General features: G+C 40.6%; 2 protein-coding genes across 7 annotated transcripts in view; one reads left to right on the top strand and one right to left on the bottom strand.

The window, feature by feature from the left end:
• PDE1A (phosphodiesterase 1A) overlaps positions 1-8045 on the top strand; it is a 188492-nt gene extending 180447 nt beyond the window's left edge. For all 6 annotated transcript variants that reach the window (XM_063162266.1, XM_063162265.1, XM_063162264.1 and 3 more), the window contains 2 exons: positions 4442-4558; positions 4884-8045. In XM_063162266.1, the coding sequence (XP_063018336.1) occupies positions 4442-4515 (74 nt within the window). In that variant the 3' untranslated portion in view covers positions 4516-4558; positions 4884-8045. The remainder of the gene's footprint in view (positions 1-4441; positions 4559-4883) is intronic.
• A 6260-nt stretch (positions 8046-14305) lies between these two features.
• The window catches only part of PPP1R1C (protein phosphatase 1 regulatory inhibitor subunit 1C), a 41139-nt gene continuing 31296 nt past the window's right edge, over positions 14306-24148 (bottom strand). The window contains 1 exon segment of the mRNA XM_063161386.1: positions 14306-14663. Within this exon segment, the coding sequence (XP_063017456.1) occupies positions 14575-14663 (89 nt within the window). The 3' untranslated portion in view covers positions 14306-14574.

The raw sequence follows: 24148 nt of genomic DNA, 5'->3' as shown, positions 1-24148 counted from the left end.
TCAGAATATGTTTTTAGAGCATAAGTATTTTATCCCAAGATGACCATGTCCAGTACCTGGAGATTGCAACACAGTGTCAAGCGCAACATGCCCAAGCCATGAGGAATAGACATTATCAAAGAAAGAGGAAGACGCTGTACATCTTCGTTTTATTTTCTAAGTTTGCTTATAGTTAGAATAAGCTTTGAGGTGTTAGGGTAATGAGAAGAATCAAGGATATAATGACACTTCTTTTCCTCACTTTTACTTAAAATGTGAAACTCATTAATGCTTTAATGACAGCAAGCCTTGCAATATTCTGCCAGAAGTATGGCATTGTCTGAGCAGCAGCATTGAAGTGCTTATAATGCTTAGCTTAGACATGAGTATATGACTTGGCATATTTCTCAAAAAACCTTTTTATGGAGAACTCCCACCTACTCTAGATTTCCACATTCCATGGCTCCATGCTTTTATTGTTGACAGGTTTTTTCCATCAGAAATAGCAGATGGTTAATTTAGGGCCCTAAATCAAAATATTTACACTAAAATTACTTTCACAGCATTTGACGTTGTCTAATAACTGACATTTTATCTTTTGACATGTATTTTTTACAACAGGTTTGTATTAAAGCTCAGCTTAAAATTTAAGTGCCTTAGAGAAGTCCTTCATCTCCTGGATGAGAAATGCTGTAGGAAAAGCTGCGTCTTTTATCTTTCAGACTTGGCAGAAGGCAGCTGTGGTGTAGCTGTACTTGTGGGTCTTCAGATGGCTGATCAACAAAAATGATATTTGAGAGATCAGATACAACTCAGTATGCAGTTAGTTCACACTGTTGCGTGAGCTTTACATTCCACCTTTCAATCTCTACATTCCACCCTTCCAATGAGAAAAGAGATATCTTATAGCATGCTAATCTCATTTGTTTTCTAAAGCAGGAAAATTTTTAGAGAATGCATTTTACTTTGAAACTTCAAACTGAGAAATTTATTAAATGAGTAAGAAGCCATTAGGTTTTCAATACTGTTTTTGCACCTCTGTTGATGTCCAGTGGATCCAGACAGGACTCTTTTAACCAAGGTCAGACATTTTCAATGGAATGCTGCTTCAAGCAAGCAGAGGGTAGCAAACACCTGACCTTTCTCTGTTTACGTATTTGAGTATTCTAAGAGACACCATACATCTGCCAGGACACTCTCCATGTGTCTTCCAAGAAGGCTTCTCTACTTCTGCAGTTCTGTACTGAGGGTTGGGGGGTAGAAGGCTAAGGGGATGTCCAGAGTGCTTGCTGACTCCTGGGATGAAGAAGTAAGCACCTGTGGGTGCTAGGGCTGGAAGAGTGAGATAGAAAGGAAAAAGAAAAGCAACATGGTTATTCAGGTTGAAATTTCATATGTTAGCTATCATTGTTCTGTCTTTTATAAAAAGCAGAAAATCCAGTTAAGTTTTCTGTGATTCAATTACAGCAGTTGGGGAACACTGGAAGATGATGTGTGTGCATTCTTGGGAGCTGTCAATGAATGTTTGGATGTGCTATGATGTGGGGGTTCCCCATTAAAAAAAAATAAAAAGGGGCTGTTTTCTGCTTTTTGTGTCACATCTCATTCTAGGTGTAGTTCTTGTAGACCATCACATTTTAGTGGCAGGAGTAGCTCTGCCCTGGGTCCAGGTTGGTTCAAAGGGAAGACTGGAGGGTCACTGTTACAACCACTGCAGTTGAGACTGAATGTTGTTTTTCTCCACAAATACCTTTTTTCCTTTCCATCATCTCACTTTAATTTAATTGAATGCTACAAGATTAAATGAAACTATTATAAGATGATTTTTTAAAGTGATGATTTTCCTTTTCTCCCGAGTGATTTATTAATTAGAACATTAATTTTAAAAACTGCTTATGTTTAATTAAACGTCTCCACATTTCAGTGATTTATAAATGCTAATTGGCAAACTTAACTCCTCACTTGTGATGATAGCCACATTAATCCTTAATATCAAAATGCAAGGGAGATAATAAATCTGTGATAAAACGGATTGCCAGTAGCTCCACTCTCTGTGACAGGGGACGACTGCCCAGTCCCACCGAGTGTGCAGCACATTCCACACCACCAGCAGTCAGCCTGTGAGAGCAGCCAGGCTAAACAGCAGTGGGCAGATCCATGCCATCCACAAGCCAGTTTGATTTATGGTGCTGCAGGTGGCACCAGGGGATCACCTGTGCCAGGCAAAGGCTTGGTGGCCGCTCAGTGCTGCGGTGGCTCAGCGAGTGTGGAATCTCCGTGTCCCATCAGAGCAGGAGCAGATTGCTGTGCTGCCTGCTTCCTTGGGTACACCAGAGCCTGGGACTAAGGGAAGGCAGCCCTGATCAGGCATGGGTAAGGATGGAGGGAAGGTTAGATTTAAAAAGCAAATAATGTGTTTATAGAAAAGATCGGGTTTAGAAGATAACCGCCATTAACAATCTCATTTTTTTTATCACATAAAAAAACTTGATGTACAAACAGAAAACCGTATACACCTTAGAAGTTATTGTTTAGTTTTTTAAATTTACACCACAATATATGAAAGATATTAAGCTATTAGGGACCTTCCAGAGGAGGCCACAGGATGGGAAGGGTCTGGAGTAGAAGCCATATGAGGAGCAGCTGAGGTCACTTGGTCTGTTCAGCCTGGAGAAGAAGAGACTGAGGGGAGACCTCATTGCAGCTACAACTTCCTCATGAGGGGAAGAGAAGGGGCAGGCCCTGATCTCTTCTGTGGTGGCAGCAACAGGACCTGAGGGAGTGGCCTGAAATTATGCTGGGGAGGTTTAGGTGGGATAATAGAGAAAGGTTCTTCACCCAGAGGGTGATTGGGCACCAGAACAGGCTCCCTGGGCAGCAAGGCTGACAGAGTTCAAGAAGCATTTGGATAAGGCTCTCAGGCATAGGGTGTGGTTCTTGGAAATGGTGCTGAGTGAGACCAGGAGCTGGACACGATGATCCTTGGGGGTCCTTTGCAACTCAGCATCTTCTGTAATTCCATGAATTGACTTGTTTTAAGGCTTTCCCAAACTCAAGTGTTAAATTTAAAATCTGAATATTTAGATAAATAGCTTTTGCTTTCATACTTCTTCCCACACCCCCCCCCTTTTTTTTTTTTTTTTTGTTTTTACAGATAATAATGCTAATAAAGTTTTGCTAAATCCCTCCAAAAAGAGCCACAGGCTGAAGGATCTGTAGACATTCTTGTTCTAATTAATGCTATTCCAGTTTTGAGACTTTAAAAGCCTTTGAGGTATTGGTTGTCTGTATTGCACCTACATTAAATTGATTGAAAATAAAGGGTGGTGTAGGATGCAGTTTTTGGGAATGTGGTCCATCTGCTTGTGTCTGCATTACAGAGTGGGCAGCACACACTCTGCCACCATTCAAGGTAGTGAAACAAAGGTGAAATCAGTAGCAATTCTTATTTGTTTACAGTGAAGCCATGGCAGATTTGTAGGTATTAATTTTCTTTTTTCTTCATGCCTGTTCACTTGAGTTTTCTTTCTTCTCTTCCTATTCTCTTTTCTAAACAGTCAGCCTCTTCAACTCGCCATCATCTTTCAATTTTCCTTTCGGATCATGCATCATCTGCTTTCTCTTTCAGCTACTTCTACCTTAGTTTTCTGGCTTTCAAAAATATTCCACTCACTATTTTTATAACTTTTAAACTTCTCCCAGATCATCTTTTCCACTTTTGAGACTTCTATGCTTTTTCTTTCTGACATTTTCAGGTCAGTGTTCTTCCTGGTGGGATCTCTCTATCAAGTGGATAAAACTGAGAAGTTATTATATGTAGTTAGTAAATAACATTGTGAGTTTGCTACATTGTACCCTGCCTGCCATCTCAGGGTATAAATCCCTCAGCTGTACTCATTCAAAGCTACTGAAGGAATAGTTTAAGTAACAGTTTAATTCTATGATTGTCTACTTGAGATTCATGTTGTATCACTTAGTTTGAAAGCTGCTTGTGTTACTCTGTGTCATTTCTCCTATCTGATTGAATTTAGTTCTTAGAACCTGACACTGGCATCTTTCATTATCTGGGAGGAACTCAGACTCTGATTTGAAAGCCTACGGTAAAGAGGATTTAAACAGTGCTTTGCAGAGGGTGAATTTTGACTTTCAATAAGCTGGAACAAAAAAATGAACCAAACCCACTTTATTCACACTCATGTAAAAGTCTTCAGAGTTTTGTTTCATGCTGTGATCTATTGCTTTCATTCTATCTTTTGCCTTGTGGATTAACCATAATGATTATTTAATTCAAGCTGATGATTATTCTGGTGAGAAAGCAATTAAAGGAAGCAGTGACTGAAACCTCATTTTATCCTTAAAATATCTTGAGGAACTAGATTCTGTCTGTCTATAGCTGTGAAGATTCTCTTGACTTGGTTAACTGCCCCATTCAGGTTGCCAATCTCATCTGTTTGTCTTCCAGGGGAGCCTAAACACTGTAAGTCAGAAGATATTGTGAAAGCCACGGAGCAGACAGAAGCACTGGTACAGAACTAGATCTGCTATTTCTCATAAGCTTCTGACATTTCAGGCAGGACAGGTAATTTGGTAATTTCTTTCTTTTAATGGGGAGTGTATTATACCATAAAGGCTTGCTTAGTGCTATTCTTAACCTCTTTGTTCCATCCTAGTTGTCCTTACATTACAAAATGTTGAAACGAGGACACAGAATACCCCACTTTCAATGTCACCTTAAAAAAAAATCCAGTATAAAGAAAGGAAAACCAATACTTTTAAATCTGAATCCTTAGTGTCAGACTAAATGATCATGTGAAAAATCATCCTCAATTCAAGTACATGGAATATTGGAAGTAGTAGTATCAGAAATCTCTTGTTTATGAATTTTCATTTGACCTTTGTTGCAGGAGAAAAGAACTCTAGCTGTTCCTACCTCATGATCTCAGAGGCTGTTATCTGTCAACTTGTTCTTGGATCATCCTATTTCTGTGGAGAGTGATTGAACAAAATGTTCAAAACTGTAAAATGTAAAACCCTGAGCTGGTAACTCAAGGCACTTAAAAATTCGCAAGATTTCAGTTGTTTTTGTGTTGCTATTTCCTCTTCTATTCTGCTTTCTTAAACTAGCCAAAATAATCTTTTCAGCCAAAGTTGGACCTTGCTTTGTTGCATCACTGGTACCAGACATTTCCAGTTAATCATGAGACATGTGAAAACATGATGTTTGTCATCTGCCTGGGATTGCTGTTACGTGTCACTGCTGCTGGTGTCCACTGAAAATGGAAAATCAAAACGAAGTGTGTTTCTAGATACTTGTTCATGCAATCATGCTGCATGCACCATAAAAGTCCTACTTGTTATCTTCCTTAAAATATCTGGAAATAAATGTTTGTAGACTGTACAGGGAAGTTGCAAAGTTACGCTGACCAGCCTGCACAAATGAAGATTCTTCCCCCCTGCAGTGGCTGCCATATGGACAGAACTGGTATTGAACAAATTTGAAAGGTTTTGAAATTTCTCTTAAAAATTAATTGAATAGCATCTGGCATTAAAGATTAAAACATTCTGAATCCTGTAATATTTTGAACAACAACACTACTGGTGTCAGCCCTTCCATGAAGCTGGTACTTATTGTTTTATTGGGTGGAAGAGACAGCAACAGAAATACATGAAAATTGCTTCACTTCAGCAAAATGTTGTGTTGCCTCTCAGACAGAATTGGAAGGTGACACAGAGGCCTTGTGTCATGGTTTATCTCAAATGCAAAGGTGACAACATGCATCCAGCAGCATCTTTCCTAGAGTTTGTTTCTTTTTGAGGGGCAGCAAAAACAGCAGCACACAGGCAGTTACCTCTGCAAGAAGCCTCAGAATGAGCCCTCCAGCCCAAACTGTGCCCATAAAGGAACTCCATTTTCATCTCTTCTTCCCTTGAGCTGCACATGACCCCTCCTGATTTGTCTGGGTGTCTCACACAGCTGCAGCCAACCTCATTTCCCTCTGCTGCAACCTGCCAGGAAATTCTAGGCTCCCGTTCAGGTTGTAGGCGCTCAGGTGGCTCCCGACGCTCCCTGTTCTCCTTTTTGGACCCTGTGGTTATTACCTCACTGAAGAAAAAGTATTTCTAATCAGCCATGGTCCGCTCTGAAGGGGACTTGTGGGGGCAGTGGCACTCTCCTTTGTGCCAGGGGCAATTGGGACCTGTGTGCTGTTCATGTGCTGCTTCAGGGACCCAACAACCAGAGCTCAGCAGGCGTCAGGCTCCACCTCCACAAGGGCACGCTTGGTCCGACTGAAGAAGGAATCACCAAACAATCCCCTTTGCTGACCCTTACATGTCCACACCTGTTGACTGTCTCTTTCCTGACAGCAGAGCAGTCAAAGTTGAGCTGGGAACAGTGTAAGCTCTGAGCCCTGGGACAAGGGCATGCCAAGAGGTGGAATTCCTGTCGTTCAATATGTAAGCCATATATGTGCTATGCATAAGTAGTATGCATAGTTTTAACTTAAGAAATGTTTGTGCATATAGGATGTAAAAAATACATTTAAATTGTTTTGTGTATCTGGTCCAAGGCTTGTATTTAGCATGGACAAATTTCTGTACAGTGCCGTTAACGAATGAAAATGTTAACAGATGAAATTGTATCATAGATGTTATAACGCAATCAATATTTTTTGCTAAGAGTTAAGAATTTATATATATTCTCTGCTGGTGTTTGAGCAAATTATTAGTAGCCTGGACCGCTCTGTGCACCTTTGCATCCTTTTTGGGAATGTTGGACTCTTTTTCTTCCTTTGTAATAAAATGTAAACCATCTTATGGCTTCTTATTGTCCTTATGACAAGAGAAGAAATTTAATGGTCATATCAGACTTTTTTTAATTGAAAGTTGCCATATGCTGTGGCAGTGGAAAATCTTTTTGATTAAGATCTGAGAAGTCAGAAACTTATTTTAGATAAGTAGATAATCTATAGTTCCCACCAAATTTGAAAAGAACAAAAGACAACTACTATCTTTAAAAACTGGGCCAGTTAGATATTTGCTACTGACTGTTTTTCAACATGATAATTTATGATTCACTGAGCCTGAAAGTCCGAAGCAATCAGAATTTAATCTTTATATTGTATTTTCGCTTTCAGATTTTTACCATATTGAACTTAAAGTTTTTTCCTGTGTCTCTATCCCGTTGACATTTATTACACTGCAAATATTTTCCCCTGGAAATACAAGCAGAAAATATAACAGATTCTGCAGAGAACTTGAAGCACCCTGTGGGGCTCTCAGTGTCCTGCTGTCACAGTGAGCACCAAGATCTCCCTCTGCAGAAGCTAGAAGGAGCTCCTGGTCTCACAGGAGGTGCTCATTGCCTGCAGATCTCATTCATTAGGACAGAAGAGTGATTTTTCTATAAATAATCCTATTGCTCATTTGTATTCAGATTTTATCACTGTGGTAGATGTTACTGAAATACAAGAAGAGTCTTTAGTTTTTTTGTTAATGTCAGCTGACTCTCTTCCTTTTTTCCTTCCTTTATTCTTAGCAAGATTTTGCCTGGACATGACCCAAAGCTTGGTGTGTTGTTTGGATTAGGAGAAAATTTCTGTGATGGAAAAGACCAATAGAACCAACACATGCTGGTTTAGGCTTTGGGCTGGGTGAAATTTGGGTTCATTTGGGAGAAAGGCTTCTTGAGAGAGCCTCTCCCAGAACAGTAGTTTTATCTCTGAAACCTGTAAGGCTGCGCTACCAAAACACTGCATGGGGCCCTAAGAAATGGTGTTTGTATCTGCATCTCTCCCGCAGCATTCTGGGCATGTACCCTGCATCGAGCACACCGACCAGCTGTAGCTATAAATGAGCCCTCAAGAGTTTTATTTTGTACTTTTATCTTGAGATATATGACAGATATATTATGTAATATTGTTATGGGTTATGATCTAGCCAGTTTTTTTTTAATTTAATTTTCAAGGAGGCAATCTACAACTGTGTGTTTTTATTCTGCTGTATTTGTCCATATTTCCTATGATGATATTCCCAAATAAATCTGATTTGAGGGCAAGGATTGTGAAGCTCCTGAGTGTTAGTTACAAATTTGATTTCCTGGAGCAATTTGCTCCTTTGTGTATGACTGACTTTGAGAAGTGACACTGTGTATATATGGTCATTTCCAACCCTTTCACCCATTTGGGACTCCACAGTTTTCCCATTATTGTCTCAGTTTGCCACACAAAACTCACTCACATCCTCATGACCCATTTGAAAACATTTTTTTTAAGTTAGTCTTGCCTTCTTAGCCTTTATGGCTAAAACAGCCCTCACATGAAGAAAATCATAACCAATAAAATATTTTTTATACAAAAAAAATACATACTGTGGTTGAAATTGAAGGAGCCACTGGGACTGTACTTGTTAGCAACAATTCTTCAGGAAGGGTATGATTTTGAGGGATACCTCCATGGCATGGTGTAAATTTTATAATCCAAGTTCAGTGTAAATGGAATTAAGCAGGGCCCCTATCCACTTGGATTGAAAATGAATGGAAAGATTCCCATAGGCTCAAACATGTACAAATCCTGACTAGGTACATGATGAAAATAAATCAAGACAACTACTTTATACCACATTCTTTGCAGTTCATCTTTTCCAGGTGCCATCTCAGCTACATGCACAAAGGACCTTCTTCTTGTAGAGATGCCAGAAGTCAAACAAGCCACTACTGTGATAAAAATAATTTCAAATTAACAAATCAAGGTCACTAGTGGTAAGTGCCTAAAATGTGTATTTAGAACAGACTGTACAGTTATTGTATGAGAAAGAGGAAAATGTAAGTATGACTAACATTCTCCAGCAGCAGATTGGAGATTTCTGTGTAGAGTAGTTTAGCAGAAAAAGGTTTGTCTGAAAGGGGAGTACATCTTTTTAAAATAATTTTTTAAAAAATCTCTTCCTTGAAAAACAGTATGGAAAAATGAGTGGAATTGAATTTAATGCTATGAGTAAAAGAAACTGTCCTCTGTCAAACACTATGCAAACATTTAGGCTACTTCCCTGGAATAATTTTACTTTCCTGGTCATTTAAGTACTTAATGTGTCTCCAGAGACTCCTTTTCCATGTCCCAGGGCAAACAATCAGAAGTTTTACCAAACTGTGAATATCTAAGTTTTCCCCTGGGAACAAAGAAAGTCATAACTGTGGAGTTATAAATGGAAAAAATCTGTTATAAAAAATGGGAAAAAGTCTCTTATAAAACTTTTGGGATGAACTTTGCTGCAAAATACATTCTTTGTGCTTAGGCCAGTCCTTTGCTTGTGGCTTTTGAGTGGAGAATTGTTGGGGAACTTTACATGAGCTGAACTCGGACAGATAATATCTTAACAAAATCAGCTATTCTGAAATTACATAGTACATGAACTTTAAAGCTGTTGAGTTTTATGCATTTGCAACATCCTGCATAGGTCATTATTACAAACCAGAAGTAATGGAGTTGTGGCCAAATAAGGGGGTAAAAATCAAAATGGTAGGTGCACTCTTGACTTTAAGATGGAAGTTAAGCAGAAACAGAAGTTTCTTCATTTTTATTTGGACTGTAGTTTTAAAGCTTTCTCATCACCACATAGGACTAATGCGGGCGCACCTACAAGCAACACTCCTGAACCTGCAAGAAAGACTGTGGGACTTGTATCATAATACCATGAATAAATTTAAAGTTACATGAAAGTATTGGTAATTATTTGTACAAAGTCAGATATGATTATCTCAATCAAAATTCAATGAGCCAAAGGGTCAAATTCACCTATGATGCATTTCCATGAAATCCAAGAGAGATGGTGTCATTATACCAGAAATTAATTTGTTAATTGGATAGTAATTGGTTGTTTCTTGCTTTCTCTGTATTCAGCTGGCTTACAGATTTTGTTTTCTATGGTGCAGGGTACTCTGAGGGCCTAATGTCTCTGTACAAAGCATGTGTTTAAGTTTAGGCCATATTGAATTCTTTTATTGAAATTGTCCTTCTTTATCTTTGAGACTGCTCGACTTTGAGAGAGAAGTGTATTTTTCTTACTTGTCAGAAATGAACATTCACCTTTATTGTTTAGGGTTCAGCAGGACTTCACAACTGGTAATAATGGCAGCATATTTGGGTCAAACATTTTAATACATGATGCACCTTTATTTTAGTGTTCCCACCCAGGGAAGACTCCTAATCTGCTAGGCACAAGGTGGTTTGGGGTAGGGCAGAACTGTGACTGCAGCCAAAGTAGCTCTGGAGGACGTGTGTGGTTTCAAGTAAATAGCAGATACAGGACCATGACTACAGAGTTGATATTTCCAGTAAATTAGAGAATAAAAATGTCATGAGCAATTTAAATATTATTTATAGTTGACCTTCATGTCTGTTTTTAATATTCAATCTGCTGAGTGTTTAAAAAAGCAATTAAAAGTCCCATATAATGTTAAAACCCTTGATAAATGTAATAAACAAATGACATATTCAAAAGAGAGAATCTATGTCCCATTAGGAGAGAAAAAGAAAGATGAGAGCAACATATGGCAGTATAATTAGAATGATTAGGGAAGCACATCAACAGAATTTATGCTGCAGGGAAAATGTAATAAGAAACCAACACACTTTCCTCACTGCCTTGAAAACTGCAAATATCGCTCTCTGAAAGGGAGAAGATGCAGAAAGGGTCCCTGGCATTTAAAGCTGTAACTTGTGTTCTTCTGTCATTATTAAAGATGCACACAGCCATCTGCAAACCATTTATTTTTTGCAGAGTTCACATTGTCCCATTGCTTTGATTAATAAGGAGCAATATTACACCTCAGCTGCTTTTCAGAAAGATGCTATTTTGGAAACCTAATTAATACTCATTCCACAGTTAGCTTGAGGTGTTCGTTAGTGCCAGATACTGAGTTCTTATTTGTTTCTCATTATGTGGAGAGTATTGCCTCTCAATGCCAGCCTTCTTGTTTTGCATTTTGGAATAACCTTTCGACACTCCTGCTTCCCACAGCCCTCCCTTCAGAAGAGCTAATAACACCTGCCATCATTATTTTCACATGCCTGTTAATGTCTGTTGAAGACATTGTGGGCTATTTACATAGATAGACTATCCTGATGCACAGCAAATATTCCTGCTATTTTCTGAACAGTTGGGCCAAAGAGAAAAGCAAAATTTAGGAACTTGGAAATGCAATTAAAATCTCAGTTTACCACTAAGGGTCAGTATATACTAGGCAAATGAATTATTACAAAATTGAGAGTGTATGGCCTAGCAGAATACCAAATAATTTTTCTGCCCTAATCCCCCCAGATTATTTAATAAAACCACAAAAACTCTGCAGCAGAATATAGACACTGAACTTGTTTAAACCCCATCAGCCCACTTTGATGAAACAGCCTGAGGTTTAGCAGAGGGTGCACAGATATCTTGCTTGAGATTTGCTCCAAGTGCTGCTATCCTCAGTGGAGGATAAAGGAGGGAATGCAGCAAAGCAGACGGCATTTAGCATCCACCCAGCTGCCAAGCATAATGCTGTGCATGAAAAGGTTAAATGTAATTGCACATGTCAGGAATCAACAGAACAACTGAGGCTCTTTCTGGAGCTCACTCTTGCGCTGAGCTGCTATAGAAAAAAATAATAAAAAGAATGAAAAAAGAACATCTGTGGGCCTGGGTACTAGCATGGATGCAATAGGAGAGGAAGAAAGGGGAGTTTGAGGGACAGCATGTTTTAAATGTGCCCTTACATTGTCCCCCCAGGGTTAGTGGACAGACAATGCCTTATTTTCTGCAGGAATAAGGTCCCTCATGAAAAAAACTTGTCTCAAGAGAAAAGAAATGAGGAGGGGAGCCCTGCGCCAAGCCGGACATTTTGTTGTACAGTGCCGGCTGTACAGAAGCAGAGCTGCAGCCTGCAGGAGCCCTGCTTGGGTCCCTCCCCAACCATCACAGCCAACCCAGGCCAGCTCTGGAGAGCGCCCCCAATGCTTCACCTTCTGGAGTAAATGAAATGCTTTTTTTTAAAGAGGGAAAGCCACCACCAGCCTGGTGCTTGGTGCTACAGGAGGTGCAGATGAACTGGAAGCCCCTTCCTTACTGAGTGCCTGGACCCTGGACACCATGGGAGGCCCTTGCACAAGCACAGGCAATGGAACCTCTCCTGCAGCCCTGCCTCAGAGTCAGTGTTGGATGTGATACTTTTGGTAAAATAACACCAACAGTGCAAGAACTAATGGAGATTTTTCAGTTTACATTACTGGGGAGAAATAATGGTGCTATGAGAAGATAGTGGGTAAATTCTTGAAGACTTTAGCAGAATTTATAGCAATCTTAAAAAAGAAAAAGCAAGAAATCCAGTAATTAAATTGATAGCAGGATAATAGAAGCTTTCCTGTACACTCCACATCATATTTCCCCAAAGGAAAGTATGTTTCAGCCAAAATCTATGGTCTTTCTCAAGCAAAATTCCTCTGACTTCAGTGGAAAGCATGCTTTAGAAAACCAACTTCAGAATGCTTTAGAAAGAAATTTTAAATCTTGACTCTTAATGTCTACTTAAGTATGATCTGATTTTGCACTTGGAGAATAAACAACACACACCATTCTGAAAGTCAAATACAGTTCAAACTAAATCTGGTGGGGTTTTTTTCCCCTTATTATTTATAAAGTGTAATTAATCTCCAGTCCAACTGTGAGCCTGAAACAGGATGTTCAGTGGTGAATTCTCCAAGCTCCTGTCAGATGTTTTGGGCGTTGCCTTTGAAATGCTGAGATTCCACAGTGCTCCATACCTTGTCCTGGTCTCCAGCGCTGTAAATCATGTCCATGCTTTTCTTTGCTCACAGGTCCTGCACAGCTCTCATCTGCAGCCTGTGGGTACCAATAACCAGCAGAAAGACATTAACATCCAAAGTGCTTCATTAGCTAGCAGCACAGAGAGATGTGTGTGAAATTAAACACCAGTGACTGATACACAGACTCTGGCAACAAGAAATTTTGTGAAGAGCCTGGTGCTGTGTGAAAGCAAAGCCATGGCAAAGCTGGGACCAGAGCCCAGCTCTTCTTGCTGCCATTCCAGACCTGACTGGGGCCATTCAAACAGTTTCTGAAGGGTCATTTCCTTCTTTTTGTTGTTTGGGACATAAAAAGCTCTCAGTCCTGTAAGTCCTGTAGTGGCTCCTGTATAATTGCAGAGTCCTTCTTTAGTCCTTCTTGCACACCCTTGCTGAGCTGCAGTAATGGATCCTGACTGCAGTGTTTCTACAGAAAATGGAACCAAAGAGGACAGGACACAGTGATACAGATGGAGGGAAAAAATGGCTCTTAAATATAAAGAAACACTAGTTGACAGATACTGTTCTCAGCAGGTCTTCGTGGAAGACCTCAGATTGTGAGATCAGTGAAATCACCATGCAAGGCATACACAAAAGGCTCTGTGTTTTCCTATATTTAATATATAGTATTATTTTGTTTGTTAGTTTGTTGGTTTTGTTTGGGGTTTTTTGCTAGCTCAGCCCTTTAAAAGAGACTTGCATCAGTGGAATGTTAATGTGAGGATAAAATTTTTGTATCAAGCAGTTAATACAAAATGACAGCGAATTTATTTAAAAATCTGCCATTGATTGAAAAATTGAAATAATCTGTAAAGTGTGACTTTGAAGAAACATTCTTTTCCTTCTCCACCTTATTTCATTTTATGCCATAGAGTTTTTGTGATCTGGAAAACAAAAAGGATGGTATGGACCATGCTGACCTCAGCCAAAGCCCTGGGACTGATTCCCAAGGTGAGTTTGTGCAGCTAGCAGTGCTGTCCCTCACTGGCTCAGACTGAGCCAAGCACAGGGGGCAGGAAGGCTGTGACCCGTCCTGCCTGCAGGGGACAGATGGGCATGTGGCATTGCTATGACTCGGCTGGGGCTGGGACCCGGCTCCCAGGCCTTGCACACGCCTGTGCTCCTCACTCCCACATGAAAGGTGTTTTACTGCCCCCAGATAACAGTGATCTTGTGTGAGAGAAATTGTTTTGCCTGCTGAGACAAGGCAGCCTCAGAACAAAGCAAAGCAAGTATTTCAGTGTCCCATATCCAGGGAGCACAGGGCAGAGAGTCTTTGCATCCTTCTCTGGACAGAGCCCCCTCTGCTCGCTTCATTACCTTTTTTCTGTCCACATCACTGCAAGTAACTCCACCAACAAGGGTAAAAACTGTCCTTAACCTAATGAAAGGATCATTTTATATGAACATTTCCCTAGCAAGACAAACCCTCTGTACAACAGACAATCTTGTCTAAATTAATGTATTATTTATTTTGTACCTCTTAAATCACTTTTATTTACAACAAGCCTTAGATACAGCTCACACGCAGCAGTTAAGCTCTGGCAGTACTGACCTCGGGGAGCTAACACATTTGCGAATTACATTTCTAAGTCATAGAAAATAAAAGAAAAAAACCCGAGTTTAAAATATCAGTTTTGTCTCCGGGAAGGAGGGCGACAGGACCCGTGTGCGGGGCCTGCGGGGCCCGGATGCTGCCGGGGCAGGACACGGCAGGGCCGGGATGGGCTCCGGGATGGGCTCCGGGATGGGCTGGCTAATGGCCCCACTCCTCCTCCCGCTCGCCAAGCGCCTCTTCTTCCTCGGGAAACACTGACTCACTCTGGCTCTTCAGGTGCTTGATCCCTGAAAACACAGAAGTCATGGTTAAGGTTGTGGTGTTTGGCAGACATTAGGTATTTTTTTGTGGAGGAAGGAACAGAAAACCAAAATAAGGGCAAGTTTAATGCTCATATTTGCTCCTTTTTTAGCAAGCCTCTCAGTTCAAGTCACATGATGGTGTATTTAGAACAGAGATATTCTCTTCCTTGAATAAAGGTTCTGAACAGTATTTGCTTCTTTTTTCCTTGGTAAGCCTTGGTCATGTTTGTGTTGAGCACCATTGCAAAGCTGTCCTGAGCCAAGGAGAGCCGGACAGAGACTGTCCTGGCAGAGAGGAGACTGCTGGCACCAAAGCTGTGACAACACTGGACCATTTCTGACATGGATCATTCCTGTGACAACACTGGACCATTTCTTACGTGGACAATGTGTTCTTTTGACCTCCAAGTACCATGAGGGGCAGGATGAAAAGGGTAAATACCTATCACAGGATATTTGGAAGTTCAAATATCCTGGTTTTGGTTATATCAAGTTTTTAGTTTGAGGGAAGTTATGAAGTGGGTACTGCTGGCTGGTTTCAGCCAACAGGTGAAGTAGACTTTATGAAAATGAATCAAATTACAGATGTTTCCCTGTCTCATGTTCAGTACAAGAAAGCAGATTTCAATCAATGGGAAAATACCATCTTCTCAGCTCTGCCTTGGTGTGATAGAATTTGAGCTGGAAAAGGAAGCAACATCAAGACAAAAAGATGACAGAGAGACCAGAGAGGAAATGTTATTTTCAAAAAACCTAAAAAGCAAATGTGCAAGATTAGTCTCAGAGTCCCCCAGTTTATGACAAACAAAGTGGGGAAATAACTACTGATCAAAACTGCATGATTTGAACAAAACATAATCCTGAATTAGGCTATTATCTGATGCCACTACTGTCATTGCATAAAAATATTTTTTATTTCATTAAAGACCATACATAGTTCTAGTAACCATCTCTAACTGTTAGGAAAAATGCTTCCCTTTTGTATCACTTCCTCTCTGTGATGAGGAGAAAGGACACCCCAGCTGCTTTACGTTATCACTAGATAATCAAACACCCCAATGTGCACTCTGCAAATCATAGCACTTGTAGGAGCACATTTTTCAAAAAGGGGTTCGCCCTTGAGGAGTAAGGGCAAGATCCAGATTACTGCTAATTGTGAGTAAGAAGAACTGATGATGGTGTAAGTCCAAGAGCTTTGGCCCCAGTGCCTCTTCATCTGCAAGTTCCTACACCTCACTGTTTAGATCCACACCACTCCAAAATACAGGATAGATTTTTTCCCAAATATCACTTGAAAAAAATCTCAGCATAAGTAATTTCAGTTCCACAACTTTACAAATAGATGAAAACAGTATCTTGCAATGGTTGAACAACAACCAGCTCTATTTCTAACAGGAGCCCATCACTCTGTGCTGGGCCCTGGGCTCCTCTCTCTCTTTTCTTCCACACAAATGACAGCACACAGCTCCTGGGAAGCTGTTGTCCTGACATAAACCAAGCAAATACATTAATGCTCCAAGGCCACAGTTCTTGTAAGGGTGCTCTGCAATAATCCAGCCATTTCCAATTAAGAACTGTGATACATGAAGGTGCTCAGCTACTACCAAGCTCTTTAGCAACACCCTTTAGCAAGACAAACATTTTAAATATGATTTCACCTTACTACAGGTTAATGGACATTTGTTTCCAAATTATGTTTTGTTTTTAAGGTAAATTTTTCTCCTGTTATTTCCTCTGCACTTACAGAGCCATTTCTTGCACAATTCACAGTGCTCATCTAACAGCTGCTGTTCAATTCTGTCAGAAATTACTGGAGCCAGGGGGAATAATTTCTTTAGGGAGCTTTTCAAAGATAAGAAGGGCAAAGTTATGGACAGAAAATAAGGCATGTCATGCATGGTATGATGAAACCATGGAACTGTATTTTTTTTGTAGGAGTGAAGTCTTTTGGCCGTGTGGTTTAATTGCAATATTAAATATGAAAATTGTAGGAAATGGAGAGAAATTACATCACTGAGCATTACCCATTGATTTTTGCATGGCAAGTAGCTATTGATCTTATTTAATGATTTTTTCATAAACTCCATTCTGCAGCCAGCCTTCACCTCTGCCAGTCATTTTATGCTGCAGTGTCCCTTGGAAGTTTCCTCCTCTGACCAGTAAGTGCACAAGACTTCATGTAGTTATATATAAGTCTCAAGATGTTCTCACACATCAGGTTGTCAGAATGAACTGAACCTTGGTGTGGCATTATGAAATAGATGCTCATCTACACAATGGAATAAACCAGTGTGAATTGACATAGAGGTAATGAAATTCCTGTCAGTAACATATGAACATATATGACAGGAAATGCTGTTAACTGCCTTGAAAAGATACATTTCCTGCACAAAGCTGCAGACTTTTACAGTGCAAAAAATGGTTTGGAGTAATAAAAATAGTTAAGTTACAGGAATGAAACTCCTGGATTAAAAGCATATCTAGCCACACAACATTGCAGCAGCCCACAGTGGCTGCCAAGGGTGGTCAGGAGGCACCAGAGCTGGGCAGGTGCACACTGGCACACTGGGGCACATTCAGGCACAGCTCAAGAGCAGAGGCTGGGACAGTGGCTCTCCAGGGTGGCTCCAGAGGGGTTATTCAGGCTGTGCCCTGCCCTTTGTCAATATGAGCCATGTGACAAGCAGGTAGTGGGGTGAAGCTCTACCCACAGAGTGCATTGCTGGATCAGTTCAGCATCTTTGCTTAGCAATATCTATTATCTATTTATCTTTGCAATATCTATTGTTTGCTGAAAGGTTAGATTCTTTTAGAGACTGAATAAAAATTCATTACTCAGGTCACCTCAGCCGGTTTTACAACCACGACTATGGCAATGCTAATTTATGAGACAGGATATTTCCTTCTCATATTTCCAATCTTTGTACCAGTGACACAGCTCGTGACCTCAGCTTTCTCAGCTAGTAACCAAGAAGGACCAAAATGCTGTAGTTTGGGGTTTATTTCTGTTCACTGATTGAACACAATGTAAAGATGAGCATGAAATACAGACTGTAAGATTTTACATGTGGCAAAAAAGGCAAAACAAACCCAGGATATTTTAGAAGAAATTGTTTGTGTGTAAGAGCACATCCAAGTTAGAAACATCAAGTTACTGATTCCACATAAACTGCACAAGCTTTACAGTATCAGTAGCAAATAGGGAGGACTGTGAATGCTGATCCATGCAGTCACCCAGTCCCATCAAAGTCCCTTTTTCCAAGCAAGGAATTTGTGGGCACTCAGCTCCCTGAATTGCTGTGCCTGCACTGTCCTGATGCTGTCCCGTTTCTCTCACTGGGTGCCCTGCCCTGCTCTGCCCTTTCCTGGGGATGGGGCTCACAGGGTGCCACCCATCCCCTGTCCCCATGGGTTCCCAATCCCCTCTGCACCCGACCCAGCCCCTGCTTCAGTGTCACCCTCTGCCTGGGGCTCTGCTCTTCACCTGGGATGTCAGGCAGCAAAACCCCTTCCAGACCAAACACTGCCCCTTCTCACCAGCACCCACAATGTCTTCACACTCATCCTTATGCTGCTTTAGAGCAAGGTCTGTCTGAACACTGCTAAAGAATTGTTTTTTCTCAAAGGGCTTATATTTCACTGCAGGTAATTTAATACAATTAATGTTGATAAACAAACCCATAAATCCAAACCAGATTGAGAAGCCATATACAAATATAATTTGAACTGGCAATTCCTTTTTAGATGAAGTCATTGTTTCAAAGATTATTCGTAGAATTCTAGATTCTTTTAAATTATGAATGAGAATGGGACAATTTTGTGTCATTTTTGTAGTCACATCACACCCATGCTGCTTTATCAGCAGCTGTCTTTTAGCTTCTCTCCATCTAACCAAAGTACCTGCTTAGAAAGCTAAGTAGGGTCACAAGATTTGAAACAACCAAGTGTTCCTGAATTAAATGTCTCCTGGAAAAAAAATTTAAAAATATTCAAGTAATTAAGGCAGTTCCCCATCCTATTTAACACTTCTTCCTTCACTCTGCTTCACTGCCCAAGGAAGGGTGTTGACATTTACCAAACTCAGGATTGAAGTCTGGTTGGCAGCTTGAATTCCCTAAAGTTTGAAGGGTTATTTAGTTTTATGATTTGGAGCTGATCCTCTCTCTATCAAAAACACATTTCCAGATTTGCAGAAAGCAGTGAAAGGCACAGATAAAACAGGCTCATTTTCAGCGTTTCAGAACTCAAATCACTTTGAAATGATTATGCAAACAGACCTGGTCAAAGAGGATAACAGCAAAATAAAAACATCTCAGCCAGTGCTAAATTAATTGTTTTCTATTTTCCTTTGAAAAAATGAGAATATCAAAAGCAATATTATAGGCTCATACCACTAAACAGGAAAAATGACTATTCTTTGTAATGGTATATTCTGGTTTGCATTAGTTAAATGTGTTTCAATTATGTTTCTCCAATGTGTCTTCCTCATAATGATTTTTTTTCCCAATTCAAGTTTTGATTTAAAATATGCCAACAAAACAAACAGACAGAGAACACAAACCCCAAACAAGCAACAGCAACAAAAAAACAACCAGAAAAAAACACCTCAAATTAATGTCATTAAATCCAGCATCCACCACAGGTCTTTGGCTGGGCTGGGTGCAATGGAAAGCCCTTGTGGAGAGCCAAAGGAAGCTGGGAGTTCTTCCAGGGCAGCCTCCTCCATGTGCAGGGATGGCCCCACGGTTACAGGAGATAACAGCAGCTGCTGTTATCAGCTCAGGGGCACCTCTGGGGCACCTAACAGCAGCCTGCCTGTACCCAGGAAAGGTACCCAGAAGGTGAAGGTGTCTGGTTGTGAATTGGAAGATAATATTTTCTGACTGGATATAAGGAACAAATTATTCCAGTGAGTGTATTTAAACACTGGTGTGATTTCACAGTGAAAATGTGATTTGTCTCTTCAATGAGATTTTCAGTGCTGAACTAGACAAAGCACTGGACAACCTTGTTAAACTTGGTGCTAATTCTGATTTATGCATCTGGCTGAAGTATGGACTTTCCCAAGGTTCCTTGCAACGTAAATGACTGTATGATTTTATGAAATCAAAACTCAGTAAATGCATTCTACAGTTTATAACAATGTACTAACATTAACTACATGGGCTACATATTGATCCGCCTGGGAGCTTCAAATGACTCCTTTCTCTGGAAAAGTGATGAAGTGTCTAAGTGCACCAGTCAGGCTTATTTGAGGAACAAGATTCCTCTTCACTACTTAAAACCATGGGGCCAGGCTGAATCAATATTTCTGTGCTGATTTTGGAAAGCATACAAACTCTTAATTATGTGCTCCACTGTGATTTACATATATATATATGTGTGTGAGCCTTGTATTCCTCAAACACAGGGGATGAAAATAATGGGATTAAAGTCAGTGAACCTGGAGCATCTCTTGTATGTGACAGATACACCCATGAGACCCCCAAAATCTCACATAGAAATCACACCCCAGTTGTGGCCCAGTGTGTGAAACTGCAACAGAAAAATGTGATTCCTGAGAGGGAGGCACAGAGCTGCTCCTCTGGGTGCTGGCACTGCTGCTGAAATGGCTCATCTCCCCTTGAGGCCTCAGGGGCACATCATTGTCTCAGGCACTACCAGGCTGTGGTGCCTGGGGGTGCTGATTGCCAATTAAAAGAATATACTCAGCTGCCTGCAGGTGTAACAGGTTAAAGAACCACACTGTGCTAATAAAACCAAGGCCTGTGCACCCTGTTTCACAAGAAAGGCCTTTCTTGCTCAGTTAGGCACCTGCTCCACAGGAGTAACACAGACTCCCTAGGCTTCACAAGATGTTTGCCAGATGTTTCCAGAAACATCTGGTACTCCCTGGGATGGAACGTGCTCCCTTCTGCTGGTCAGTGCCAGTGGGAGAGTCCAGAGCCTGTCCCTGCCGCGAGCACCACAATCCAGCTCTGACAGGCACAGGACACCGTCTCAGCTCTGAAAAGCATCAATGCCTCCTGCTCTTCCCACCTCCAGCAGGAGCTGAGGACCATCAGAGCCTGCAGGAGCAGCTGCCTGGCAGAAACCTTCTTTGACAAAAGCTGAATGATCATTAAAAACTTTTCCTCTCTGATTTTCAGTTCAACAGAATACAGCTTCACTAGCCTCCATTCTTGGCACTTTATGCTTCATAGAAGTTTAGAAAAATCCAGTTCATCATCTTCAAATGTTCACTGTCAGGTACATGCCAGCTACGCTGCCCAATTTATTCAAATGCAAGAAATTTGTGTCTTGTCTTCTCTCTGCCCCATCTGGAGAAGATATCAGAAACACAGCTGTCATTACTGGTCATGGAGAAACTCAAAACTTACCCCTGCACACACATCTCCTAGGCATTTTGACTTTCTTGATCAAAAATTTGGTTCTTTGGCTGGAAAGAAATTAAATCCTACTAAATATTTAACTTTTAATTTTTTTTCAAACAGCTGAAATACAGGAGGGTATATATAGTGCGTACAAGAGCAGAACAGTAAGAAAAATGCTACAGTTTCCCAAAAACCTATTTTGAGCTTTCTCTTGTTTCCTCTTTGCATAAATGGCCTGTTATCTCTCTCCTTCATCTGTACAATCAGTTCCTGAAACCTTTAATCCATTTTTACTTCATTGAGTGGTTTAGATAAGCTCAACCTGCATACAAGTCAGAGTTCAGTGCTTAGGCTTTCATTAGTAATTCTTAAAAACCATTAACCCTATCCTTAGCCCTACTTGCCTCCCCTTCTTCTCTTTCTACCATTCAGCTCACCAAAAATGATGCTCACTGGTTCCACCTTGTCAGCCCACCCTCCATTTCCTTTGATCCAGTTGCCCTTGGACCCAGTCTCAGCTTTCTGGCCAAGTTCCCAGTGACCTCTCTCTCCATCTTTTCCAGCTTGCTGATATCTTTGCCTCTGACAATTTTTGCCTTGGTTCTCCTTCCTCTGCTGATATCAGAGGCAAAGATATCAGCAAGCTGGTTCTTCTGCTGTTGTAATCCTTTCTCCTTGCCATTCTCTGAGAGTCATTTTCCCTTCTGCCCAAGTTAAAACTCTAGAGCGCATCTTCTGTGCAAGCTGGTGGAAGTCTAAGACAGCACCTCAAAGTGGTCAAAATCAAGCTCTTGATGTGAAGTCCTGTCCAAAACATTCATCTACCATGAACAACACTGTCATTTTTTCCTAATATTTAGGTTTACACATTTCTGATTTCCACTCCTCTCTAGATCCCCATATCCAATTGTCATTTGAGTCTTGCATGTTTTTTCTTGCTTAATGTGTCTCATACAGTTTTTACTATTTATCCAGACTTCGAAACTCTCCTTTTTCTGGGGTCTTCACTACTACCACATCTCCTTCTCCTGGCTTTATAAATGTACCTTTTCTCCTGCCACTACTTTCCCCCTTGAGTTGCCTCCATTGATTCCCTCCAATATATTTCAGACTAATGGTGGCTATTTATGTTTTCAAGGAAAATTGAATTTCATCGTATATTATGGGCATCATTTCTACTCAAATCAGGAAATGATACAGCTTTGCTTCTCAGATTGCTAGGCTTTTAGATTAGCATTTTCATTCCTTCTCCTAAAGTTCTGGAGAGGTACAACTATCTGCCTCCATAGCTATATCCAAATCCTCAGTTATGAAATTTCAGAAACACACTGAGAACATTTTTGTTGCCAGCCTGCTGAGATGAAGACTGTTGCTTTCCTCCCTAACATTTTCTATCAGTACTTGGGCTGGATTGCTACACCCTAGCTGGCAGTTCCCTGTTGCAACAACCAGCTTCTGTTAAATGTTTGAACAAGGTTTATGTGGCATGGACTGAATTCCTGGTGTGGGTTCCTGGGTGCTTCATTAACCCCAATATGATATGACAAGAATTGTTGTGTGCAGTGATCAGTGGATGTTACTGAGTATGAACAGAGAGACAGACAATGGCTGATGTCTGTATGCAAACACAAGATGCATTTTACACATCTCTCCTTGTGCTTCTTCATGCCCACCCAGTAGAATGGCTTCAGTCCTACAAGCAGGCAGCTATTATTTCATCTGCTGGTGCTCATGTTCAATAGTCAAACCAGATGACCTATGGCAAGAGGTTAATCCTGCTTCCAAGAAGATCTGGCAACAAGAGCCCAGGCTGTGTGTCCCAAGGCAGCCACTCCCTTGGGTGGTCTCTAAGCTGCTGGCGGTTCAAAGAGTATCAAAAAGTTACCTATGACATGACAACAATAAAACACAACAAAACACACAGTCTCAGGCCTTGGCAACTCCCCCGTGTATGAGTGAGTGAACAGAAAAAACACGAGGGAGGCAAAAGAAAAATAAAGGGATGTGGAAAATTTTGCTTTATAGATGTTGGTAACTGTGAACAGTCTGCTTGATACAGCCTTTGAAAGTTTTCTAAACTTTGGGTTGTCCTTTGTGGAGAAGGACTGAAAAATGATGCACAGTGCAGCAGTCCCAAGGGACTCTGAGTGGTACCCACGCCTGTGAGTTTCTGTTAAGCAAGGTTTCACAGAAGCTTGATAACCAACATGCAAGGGTGGGCCTTGGTCCAGTGGCCAATGAGTTTGAGCATAACCAGGTCTTTTCTTTATTATACAGATCTTAGTCCCATTCCTCCGGAAATTAATGAGATTTTCTCCTACTATTGTTAAAGAAAGAAGAGTCAACATATGTTATCGATGTTAAGTTCCAGTTATAAAGACAAAACCCCAGCTTACTGATTATCTGCAATGAATTTATGTAAAATACTGTAAATTACTGTTTTATGTGGCTTCAAAGTTCGAGATATGAGATAAATGAGTTGATACAGAAAGCAGGTGCACTAGATATTCTCAAACTGCTGTTTAGATTAGCCTAGAAAAAGCAAAGTCAGGCTGTCACTCTGTGATTTACCATTGATGTAAATGGTAAATCAACATTCAAACAGCAGCAGATATGGGGGACCTCCAACATTTAGAATGAAAAGAATCTGGAGCATCAATGGGGCAGTTTAAACTAGGCTGGCATTATGGCAATATATAAATAATAAAAAGACCTCCTCCATGTGTTGTATTATTTTACATCTCAGCTCAAAATGAGGAGAAAAAAATTCTCATGAGTTGTGATTATGAGCCCAAGACATTATTCAGCCTTGCAAGTTCATTTACTTTTTTTTCCTCTCTAATATGCATGACTAAACCAAAACAAATGATCTGAGGCATTGGCAAATATGATGGGTTTATGTAGGTCACAGATCTGATCTGGAGCAGATCAGATCATCAGCATATTCCGCAGGTCACCATGGCCCCGTAGAGGTTTGTGAATGATCATTCAGAAACCCAGCAACAAAGTATGACTAATTTTCTAAATGTCTGCTGGTTGCTGCTAACTCTTTTCTTAGCTCAAGTCATACCATCCTCAGTTGTCATGGTGAGCCTT

The sequence above is a fragment of the Melospiza melodia genome, chromosome 8, assembly GCF_035770615.1.
Source record: "Melospiza melodia melodia isolate bMelMel2 chromosome 8, bMelMel2.pri, whole genome shotgun sequence".
NCBI classification, from domain to species: Eukaryota; Metazoa; Chordata; class Aves; order Passeriformes; family Passerellidae; genus Melospiza; species Melospiza melodia.
Note: the sequence above shows the minus strand (reverse complement) of the source record. Positions and strands in the feature narration are given on the sequence as shown.